We start from the raw sequence: 11,234 nt of genomic DNA, 5'->3' as shown, positions 1-11,234 counted from the left end.
CCATACCCCGCTCTCCCTTCTGCTGGAGTTATGGTTCGGATGGTTACGCGAAACGCCTAGTTCTCTACAACCTCCCCTGACGGTCCAAGATATTCTTGTTTGCCCGGCTCCTCTCCGGCAATTATGGCAATTATTTGTGACATCAAAGGAACTGCCGAGCAACTCTCTCGTGTCATGTTGCACAGGCCCCTCCCAACCGCCCAGTTAGGCGCGCTTCTCAGAAGACTCCCCTCAGCCAATTTCACAATGGATGCACCAACATCTGAGGTGTTTCCAAATCGGGCCCCGCCTGTTGCGGAACCTTGCAACAAACCCCATCAAGCTGTCCAGTTATGGGATTAGAGGTCTATAAAAACAAATAAAGAAATAAAGAAGGAAAATTGGGGGGGGGGGAAGAAAGTTTAAAAAAAAAAAAAATAATAATTATTCATTGCGCTCTACGTCATGGAGGCCTGGTCTCCGCCCTCCGCAAGATCGGGGGAGTGACGGGAAGGCGGCGGCAGAGGCAACGCGCATGTAACCCTTCAGCTCACTGATTGGTTACACGGCTGCGATACCCAGTCCTGTGAGGGCTTCTGTTCTGATCTCCCGGTTGTGTCACCTCTGGGCTCAATAGCAAGACGGCCGCAACCGCGATCATCTACTTCCGAACGTGGCCGTGTCAGTCACACCATACTACATTGCCGCTGTCATCTTGACCGCCTCGGAAACTGTCAGGTGGCGGGCAGCTCAGCGTGCATAGAGGTTTGGGCGGTTAGTCGGTCCAGGTGCATCAAAAGTACCGGGCGCGACCATAAACGAAAAGCAGCAGACGGCATAGCTAAATGCTCGGTCCCGGCGTTGCCGCAACAGCGAGACGAAGGAAGACGGTGAGGAATTTACCTTCTAACAGAGAGAGAAATGCTGCACTGCTCTCTGCAACCGCAATATCAACTGGCCCCTCGAGCTTCCGTACGCTCAGCCCTACGAGGCATCTAGAGATGCAGCACGGCAGAACCGTCCCAGACGTGCATTTGTTACAGGTCGCCCCGTTCAGCGCACCTCGTACTAGCACTTCAACCCCCCGGGTTGTATTGTACCGGGTACTCAAGATCACGCTCCTCATGCAAGTCATGTTGGTCGCTTAATGACCACAAGCACATGGCTCCCGCCATTGCAGCGTCCACACCGCCATAACGTACCCGGCCCTCCGAGATACAACACGGCGACTCGGAAACAAAGAGCGGGTCCCGGGACAAAACGTCAATTACTGAGCAGTTGTTCAGGATTTGTTATCATGAGCGGATCGCCGACGCAACCCAACTCGGTCACCCAGCCGGAGGCGCGGGCGGGGTCCGGCTTGGGTCCGGCTTTGATCAATGACCAGACCTAGGGGTTAGTTCTGCATCGCGACTGACTCGCTGCGTCCTCGTCCACTGCGGCCAGCTGTTGCGGGTTCCAATTCGCGCCATGTCGTGGGGAAGTGCACAGCTTCCACGTCGCACCGAGGTCAAGCTCAATGTTGTGGAGAAAAGGGAAGCAAAGCCACCAGCCCTACAGCAGTAGCGTACTTGGACAATACGTGTGCCAATGTACATTCCGTGGGGGGGTGTGCATGCGTACACGGACCGGGGTGGATGGAGAAAAGTGTCAGGTCGTCCTTTCATTCGCTGTCTCTGATCCCCCTCGAGCAAAGGCCCGTTTTCCGCGGCGGGATCGTTTGATTGAATGAGATCGCGGAATCATGGAGATGCAGGGCAGGGCAGGGCAGGGCAGGGCAGGGCAAGGGCGGATAGACGCGGATCCGGACCTGAACAGGCTTCTTAGGAGCGGACTGGATATGTCATGCCGCCATTCTCGCTCCATATTTTTGCTCTATTCTTAACAAGTCGGATAGTTCACGGGACACGGTCTTTTCCCATTGGAAACGGAGCCAGCGCGGGGCACAGCAGCGTTTTCTGCGTTTCGGGCCTTGGGGGTGGCGAGGAACTTGTCCAAAACCAGTCAATTTGCCCTCTTTTGCGGAAGCAAGGATGTTACGGTTGGTGAGCCCTGATTGGCCCGACCCTTCTTGGTCCTTCAACGACTCTCCTGTCACCAGACCCTACGATGCCACTTTCTTAGCAGCCCGCTCTGTGGCCTATGTGGTTCGAGCGGGCGGCCGTCGCTGTCGATACACTACTGCGACTGGACTGGTCAAGCACTTGGAAGCTGGTGCCTGGATGCAAGCTGCTTGTTCAGCATGTCCAGTTGTTGCTCTTTGAGAATAGCAACATGGTCCCTGGCGGCACTAGCTCGCTACTGCGCGAGAGCTTCCGCCACATGCTCCTTTGTTATCAGCTGTAACAGCGATGGATTCGGCACAAGAACCCAGTCGGATGGTCTGTGATCTCCGGGTGTTTTGGTGGCCTCCGGACCCGGAGTCGAGGCGTTGGGATGGTACCGGCCGGTTGGAATGCGTCTTTGATCGCCCGCTAAGGGCGGGTAGCCTGTGAACTCACCGGCCTTAGTAAGGTGGTTTGGCATCTCAAATCTAGCTAGGCACCCGGCAGCTTGGGTGGTGGCACACTCGCATTATCTATACTACACTCAACGTCTTGTCACCGACCAGACTGCTGACCAACCGTGCAGGAGACCTTTCCTTGGGGTCCATGGCGGCTACAAGACCCGGTTCAGAAGAGTAGAAAGGTTCCGCATTTTGCCTCTACGGCTGTCGATGAGAACCTACACCGATGGCGACCTTGTCTTCCCGGCTCTTCGCCGCCTTCCCAGTGCCGTAATCATTCTGTTTCGCGTTAGAAGACCAGGCAACAAACCCCAGCCGAGCCGTCGTTGTGGGTGCTTACTGATCAAGTTACCAAGCACCAGTACCATGGTGTCGGTCTGACACCAAAACTCCGAGCCGGCGCCTGTCAGCCAAACCCGGTAATTATTAAAGACCCTGCATTGCCGGGGCCCGGCCGCTGCAAGATCGGCTGATTCTGCGTCCGTTATCTGCGCACTTGAGCCTGATGATAGGCTGGCGGAGTTGCGGAGGCAACCGTTTGGTCTCACTCGCCGCGTGGTGGGAAAGGCCCGATAATGACTGGTCACACAACTGGGTGACGGCCGGCCATCCCGAAGGGGGAAGTCTTGTTAGGTACGCGCGTTCAATAGCAGGCCTGGGGGGTTGGATTGCTATGCATACACACACACACACGCGGACAGCTTGCTCCCCGTGGCTCGGTCGAGACGGTCTCCTTCCTTCACCGGCCCCGGCCTTTGTCCGCTCCGACTGTGTCGCGAGCGACGGCACCGGATCTGGGGGGTGATTTGACCCCTTGGAGCCTTCTCCCTTTTGGCCCTGGGGGGTAAAGTGGTCTCAAGCTTTTTCTGCCTCCTGCCTGCATACCTATCCAGCCGACGTGCGCCCGAGGAGGCGGCGCAGGAAATAGCAGGAGGTATGAGAAGAGCGAAAGAGAATATTAGGAGGGCATTTATTCGCGTCCACCTGAAACCGAAGCAATCCCACCCCTGGAAGTGGCCAGCCATGGTTGATCCTATGTGGGCGATCAAATGCGTATCCAGCAAGTTGCCCCTTGCTGTGTAAACACGGTACATCTCCCCGCTCTTTCCAACGAGCCAGAAAGGGGACATGGAAAAACGCCAACCAAAAATACGTGCAAAAAAGGGGGGAAACATAGCAAGACGATCTTGGCCATGTACACGAAAGCTGACAGAAACTAAAAATTTCTCTCATCCGCAAGCGCCGGCGCTTCTGCGAGGGCCTTGTGGGAAAGAAAAGGATTAACCACGAAGTGGGCAAAATAGCAGCAACGATCATCCGACATCACTCTACTCAATATATTGGGCTAATTAAGGCTCTCTGCAATGTTTGTGGGTGCGTGTGAGTGTGCTGTGTAACACCAACTTCAGTGCCCGCGGCTAAACGTTCACACCCCACCCCCTCTACACCCTCCCCTACTGTGCAGAAGTTGACAAATCTTTGCCTTTCCTCCCCCACCACCACTTATCTAATGGGGTCGAAAATTGGCACTTGGCTGGGGAATAGCGCCGAGATGGGATTCCTGTGTGCGATAGCCAAGATTGTACTCGCACAACTGGGTGGGGTGGAATTGCAAGTAGAAAGCGTCTTGGCAGTAGAGAAAGAGGGCGAGGACCCAGTAAAGTAGCTTCTGACATAATCATCATCAGCGACCCGACTGCCTGACTGACGGACGGGACCGTTGGGCCTTGCGGCACTCGCCCTTTCCCTTTTCTCTCTCTCTCTCTCTCCCCTATTTTCTTACATCCCATAGCTTAATTCTGACGTGCTTGCGGGGAGGGAGGCTCGCGGAGCACGTGCCCTCTGGGTCTCCTTCAGGATCACATCAGACACAAGAGGAAAACGTCAGCTCAACTCTGGTGGTGTGTCGACTGTTCTAGGACTAGTGACCCGCTCGTCGGCGTTTAATCGGGAAGGCCGATGGATGGGTTGTTACAGGCAAAGCCTCGTTTGAGCAAGGAGACGAAATATCCGTTTGACTCTAATCAACAAAGGAAGGGAGCGGCGTGGTGCGGTAAGCACCTTAAGCGCAAGAGCCTAGTGTATAACGTGGTCCCCCATCCAAACGCCACGGCCTCGCAGCAGCTGGTGTAGCCTTACGAGCTTCCGTTCCAAGCCAGTGGAAACACTCGGCCGTGCCATGCCATGTGTTTAAGAGAGAGTGCGTACTTCAGCTGGGCGGATCCCAAAGCTCGCCTTTGAGGCATGTGCGAGAAAGGGTGAGCCTTCCGCTTAGGTCCTTGTATGGGGCCGCTCGCCGCTCTCCTCTCAGTTCCCCATTGACTGCGCCTCGGAACCTCAAGGAAGCACGATCATCCGGATGGCTTGAGCGTGTTGGCGGGAACTTTTCTACAGCGTTGAGCGGCATGCCCTACATTCCAATCAATCCATCCAGACGAGGGATGGGGTAGCGTATGAGGTCAGCTCGGCAAGGGTTGCGGGGACGAACAGGACGTTGACGATGGCAGAGAGTTGCAGATGTTCTCTATCTGCGGCACCATCAACCTCCCTTTGGATGTCTGCTCCAATGGTGAAATGAGCAGACATCGTCGCAGCTCCAGGCAGCTGATAGAGCGCCTCCGTGGCCAGAGAATGTGGGTCCGGCGCCGTCGAACCGGCACCTGGGATTCGCCAATATCACCACGATGTGGCCCTATTAAGATTCGGACGTTTTCATCGGATGGGCGACTGAGTACCTAGGTGGGACTGGACCAACCTCCAACAGCGGCCGCCGGGGTCGACTATCGGCTTCATCAAGCTCCGGGGGCTGTAACCTTGTCCTCGATCTGGTGCAGCGGCAGGAAGAAATTTGTCAACGACGTCCTGGCAGGGGCTCACGGCCTCAATGCGAGGCACAAGCCACCTACTTCGATAGGTACTCAATGGGGAAAGAGCACGTCGGCGACAGCGTCGTAACCAGGTGGGCACGGCCGTAAACAAGTGATCAGGGGGCAGTAACGGTTTACGAGGATTCTTGCGTGATTGGCGGATGCGTCCTGGCGTCCGGGTCACGGAGGGGGCTCCGGACTGGGCTCGTCTAGTGTAGGATTCCGCAGTTAAGCCTCCTCGGCGGCATGGACAAGGTGTCTAGCCGCCTCCTGTGGCTGCGCAGTAGTAGTTAAGTTAGGCAACGTGGAATGGGCGTGGGGCCGAGGAGACTCTGGTCACCGTCGTCAACACCGGTTATCGTGTACGTATAAGGTAACGTTTGGCGTTAGGGCCGCGGACCCGGGATCGGACAACTGCAAAACCATGGACGAAGCCAAGGAGGAGCCGGGGACGTGCCAAGCGAGAGCCGGAGAGAAGACTGGTCTAGAAGAGACAGCGAGCGGTCTGGAGATGGGGCCAAGGCGACCTCACAGACCAGGCAGCAGAATTCCGCTCGCGAGGACTGGGTTAGCGGTTTAGCGGTTAATACTACAAAGGTTAGCGGGCGCTCAACCTGTTGGGCCGGAATGTTGAGAGCGACAGGGCTAACTGAAAAAACCTTATTTCTGAGCCCTGTCAACTCGGCTTTTGAGCCAATAAGGATGCAGAGCCTCGCTTTGTAATCGCTCTATTTATGGGCCTCGACTGACTAACAACTAGGGCCCGAGTGCCCGCGAGCTGGTCTGAGAACCGTCATGTGAAGATCTCGAGAGTCTCGATGCTCAGAAGGATACCAGCATAACTTGAATTTACAAATGTGTATGGACACAAGGGTCTAGATGCGTATCCGGTCGCGATTGAATGGATAGCGAGAAGTGCATGGCGTGCACGCCAGAGTCAGCCGTGGCATGGCACGGACTGCATCGATGCGCGGCGGTGGAGGAATTTCCGTGATCGGACTCGGTGATTTGATGCGGCCTTGGCTCCGCTCGTCTCTCTACTACAGTACATACACCGTGCCAGCCGCCAGCCCTCAGCGGGAAGGCCCGTGGCGTCTGAATGCATGGCGGTCCCCCAAGAACTGTTCTCGAAGCTGCGTCTGTGCTCGTGCCGCAGAATGGCATGTCTATCGCTGCAAGCCATCGCTTAATGGCACATGAACAAGAAAAAAGAAAGGGGCAGGCTACCACGTCCAAGAACGTGGCTTGTCTCGCGCTTGCCGGAGCCACTTAGAGACTAAGGTTACGTCTGGAAATCTGGTGGTGCCACCGCAGCTATTATCTGCAGAGAGGCTGTCCAAGAGATGTCTCTACCTCAGTTTGTGAAGATTTAGTATTATGCTGCTTTTAAGGTGCACAGGCCGCAGCAGCGCTAGCTTGTGTACGTGTAGCCACCTTGAGCTTTCTATGTCCATCACGAACCCGAGTACCTGCCAACTCAAGTAAGTGCCGGCGGGTACTGGGGAATTTCCTCCTGCTGTCCAAGCCCTAGCGCTGCCCAGCATCGCCCATCGCGCCTCCACCCGCGATAAGGTACGAATCAGCTAAGCCGACAATGGCTGCCCAGGCCCGGCATCGCCGCGTTGAAAGCGCCCCGTCGATCAACGCCAGGAACCACTCCTCCCCACCCCGGCTCGGACGTCTCGGGACATCGGCCGGCGGGCTAGTGAGCCGGCTTCCGGGCTAGACTTCCGATGCGTTAAAAAAAAAAAAAAAAAAAAAAAAAATAGGAAGCGGCCATTCAGCTAACCGCCTGGTTCTCTGCAAATCCCAAGGAGCAACCCAAGAGCACCAGATACAACCCGAGTCAGCTGAGACGGTGATGGTTGGGCTCGGCGTCTCGTTCCCTGATCTCTGCTCGTTTATGAGATTGTCTCCAAATGGGAGCCATCTCACCCCTGCAATTAGCAACCGCAGCGCAGCCCTACGGCCAAGAATGATCCGGGGGAACGTGTTAGGCAGGGATCTGTGCCAATCGTGTCGCAGCACAGCTTGTAGACGTGCACACCCACCCACCGCCCAAAAAATACGCTCGCGTGTTTCTGAGAAGCCCAAAATGGGCAAAAATGCACTCTCTGGGCTAATTTTACCCTCCAAGGTTTTTGTGGGTGCCTGGGGTGCCATTCTCTCCCCCCCTCCACACACCCTTTGCAGGAGCTCTTTCCGACCCCTCCGTTTCCACCATCTTGTAACTCCGTTCCCGGCCGCTCCTCCTCGCCGTTCCCAAGCATAGCTCGTAAACTGATCCACGCAACTCCAAGCTCCCATGAGATGCGGCCACACCTCCAGGTCGTTGTCCGACGCACCCTATCACACACTGACCGCTGCGAGCCACTCGTATGCGCTGCAAAGGGAGCTCGGATGAGTGTTCATGGTACGTATTCTGTAGGGTATGCCCCCATCCCGTTTTGGCATCTTCTCTGGAGTAGCCCTCGCAAAAAGACCGAGAAGTTCACAACCCGGGAAATCGGAGGGCAGACAGGTTTCAGCGCCGCGGCTTTTGGCCACCAAAATTGCCCAACCGCGTAAAAGACTTGTGACGAGCGAAGCAACGCCAGAACAAACAGGCGTTGGTCGCGCAGTCGGCCTTCGCCGCTGTTACTCAGGTATCTCCACCGCTCGATGGGCGTTGGTGTGGTACTGTACTGGTCCGGGAGGCGCTGCTGTTAGTTTTCTCTGCCGTCTCGATGGTCCAGCCGTGACAAGCTACCCACCCCGCTAGGGCGCAGGTTCCGTGCAGCAGAATGTCGGGTCCACTCGGTTACTGGAGTCCAGGGCCCCCAAGTCTGGACACGACGACCCCTGTTGGTTTGCCAGGCTGCAGGATAGCGGCCAGAGGGTGCCGATGTACCTCGACCTCGCAATCGCCAGAGTTTCCCAGCCAATTTATTGCCGGACGCGTTTTTGAGGCTTTGCCAGGGCTCAGGTGTGGTGACCGCAACAATGGAATGAACCAGGGTGGTACGGAGACAGTACCTCTACCCCGGCACGGCCATGTGGGTGTGAAGCAAGCCTTCCACCCCCAATCCCCATGAGCGGAGGAATACTTGTCGCTGGATATTTAATCTGGAGCCTCCCCATCCTCCCCAACGGCCGTACAAGCTGTCTCGCCTCAAGGATAGACTCGAACTTCCTCTCCCACGATCTTGTATCTGCTGTCCCAACATATCTCAGGTTGGGCCTCATCTCTTCCTTGTGTTCCCATCCCCTAAGTCGCCTCGAACAACAACACCAACCCCACTACTCGGGAGCAACATGTTCGCCATGCCACAACACACGTACGCCTACGCGGCGCAACCAGCCCCTCCTCCCGCCAGACAGTACTCCGGCCACGGCACCAGCAGCGCCTTCAGCAGCTCGGCCAACCCGGATGAGGACTGGACCAAGATCTCAGATCTCGCCGAGCGCAGGAGGATACAGAACCGCATCGCTCAGCGCAACTACCGTACGTAGCCTCCTCGTTTTCTGCCTTTCCTTCTTTCTTCCTTTTTTTCTTTCCTCGCCCGATGGAAGGCAATCAGTTTTGCTAAGACGTTTCACAACAGGCAAGAAGCTCAAGCGGCGCCTGGAGGAACTCGAGAGACGGGCGGGAACTTCGGACGGTGCTTCGTCATCGGGCAACGAGAAGCCGAGCCCTCCGGCCAAGACAAAGCGCACCCAGACAACCAAGACGCAGAGGCAAACACCGCCATCTCCGGTAAAGCCGACGGTACCGGGCCAATTCACACCACCCATGCACCACGACGACGAGTATCTGTTCGCGCAATCTTACGACGAGCGCGAACGGTCGCACACGCCGCCCATGTTCGCCTGCTCGACCTATCCCCCTCCTCCCGAGGACATGCTCATGCCGGCCTACGGGGGCGTGCAGGGCTACCGGCCCATGCCGACCGAGTCGTACCCGGACTACCTCACACCGCCGCCCGTGCCGGTGACGCTGCCTTCCATGACACACTTCAGCGACGCCATCAAGCGGGAGCCGGGCTATCCGGGCCCGCCGGCCGAAGACCACCTCCCCTACATGAGCTATAACGGCTACCTCCCGGGAGTCGACATGAGCGGCGCGCACCCCTCACCGTACGACCAGATGCCGCATGTGAGTGCCTCACCATCCTCGCGCTACCCAGCTCTTCCTCCTCCTCACCCAGACCATGCCTACCATCACGGTCGTGCCCTGTACTACCGAGATGCCCGTTGCTGATGGGTGTTTGGCACAGACGCCGCCTCTGTCGCACTCTTATGACCACTCGGCGGCCTGCTCGGACTCGGGAAGCTACGAGTACCCGACGACGCCGCTGTCGATGCCGGGTTCGCCTAGCATGGTCCCACAGCAGCCTTAAAGCTTCTATTCTTCTATCCGCCGAGACAGTAAACCTGTCTTTGTTCTTTTATTCCTATTTTTTTTTTTCTTTTTCCTTGGAGCGGTGTCACGCAAAGCGCCCCGGCAAGTCGGGAAGAAGCATCCTTTTCCATTCATGACATTTATATACATATATACACACCACATCAAGTACGCGCTATTTTTGGCCGTATCATCATTATTTGGTATTGTTGTTGGGAGCAAAAGAGAAATGCGGTGGACTCCCTCACCGGATGAGAAACGAAGGGGCATTTTCAATGGTTGGGATTTTGGAGGGCATTCATATATATACATACTTGGGAGGCTTTTTTTGTTTTGTTTTTGGAGGAGTGTCTGGCGCAATTTGGAATGGGGTTTTCGCGTGCTTTCTTCCTGATGGTCGAAGTGCTCGACCCTCGGCGCGGGAAGAGTTGGAGGCAACTCTTTTTGTAGCAGTTTTTTTTTTTTTTTTTTTTTTGTCTCTTGCTGACCATGGGAGGAAGAGATTCAATGGTTTTCCTCATGTTGTCTTTTGCTCCGAGATACCTTGGCTTTTAGATAGCTTGTCACCTCTCACGAATCGAATGACATGGTTACCGGGATGCCTCGCAAAGTTTCCTCTTGATGTTACAGGTCAGGACTCTGTCTTGGCATTTGTCAAAATACCAAAAAGTCAGATAAAGGTCTGACAAATCACCCTGTTTCTGATGCGCTAGTGGAGAGGATGAAAGAGTAAGCAGTAGCGTAGGGCTGAGCGAAACGAAACCCAAACAACTTTCCATTTTCCCTCGTCAATTTTCGAAACCATCCAAAAACAAGGTCGATAATCGGAGAGGGCAAAACCATCCTTCACAGCCATGTCCTCGCTCTTCACTCCACAACGGGCATCTGCCAACAACACGGGACCGAGGCTTCCGTCTCCGAAGCTTCCGGGCTTTAACTGACACGGCGTTAATGGCCTACCTCTGGCCCCGATTCGGTTTTCGTTGCTTTGCCTTCTTGTGCTACGCCGCCTTGAAGGGTGGGGAAATTTTTTAATTTGTTTTGGCGTTCTCTTTGTTTTCGCATAACGTATGCATACGATACGCATACAATCATCTGGCGCATCCGCGAGGCTGCGCGCTACTTTGCACGCTAGGGGCAGAATGCGGAGGGACCGAAGCAGACGCACCAAAGAATCAAGGAGGTTGATTTCGGTCGACGCCGCGGCACCTGACCCTACCCCCCCTTGTACAGTCCCAAGGATATAGCGCGGGTGACAAGGACTCTTAAGCCCGAAGGCAAGGAGGGGAGGAAGAAGAAGAAAGAGAAGGGAAGCCGGGGGGGGGGGGGGGGGGGGGGGGGGGGGGTTGGAAAGTTACCATGGAACTTTGGAACCCAAAGGACGCTATCCGCCCGCTTGCAGTTCACGTGTGCGCGTCGCCGTCCCTGCCCTGGTTACACAAGCACAAGGCACACGCGCACACCACACATTCGGCAGGTAAAATGCTGAAGTGGTGCGGTG

The 11,234-nt window shown here is 55.8% G+C and overlaps 1 protein-coding gene across 1 annotated transcript; it reads left to right on the top strand.

The window, feature by feature from the left end:
- Positions 1 to 8,646: 8,646 nt before the first annotated feature.
- On the top strand, positions 8,647 to 9,731 carry MFIFM68171_06095 (uncharacterized protein; the record flags this gene model as incomplete). The annotated part of the gene is made up of 3 exons (XM_071061515.1): positions 8,647 to 8,836; positions 8,937 to 9,487; positions 9,609 to 9,731. 3 exons carry the CDS (start codon positions 8,647 to 8,649, stop codon positions 9,729 to 9,731), a joined length of 864 nt encoding a protein of 287 aa, XP_070917616.1.
- Positions 9,732 to 11,234: the final 1,503 nt, after the last annotated feature.

Source organism: Madurella fahalii, assembly GCF_045866475.1.
Source record: "Madurella fahalii IFM 68171 DNA, scaffold_3, whole genome shotgun sequence".
In the NCBI taxonomy this organism is placed as follows: domain Eukaryota; kingdom Fungi; phylum Ascomycota; class Sordariomycetes; order Sordariales; genus Madurella; species Madurella fahalii.
Note: the sequence above shows the minus strand (reverse complement) of the source record. Positions and strands in the feature narration are given on the sequence as shown.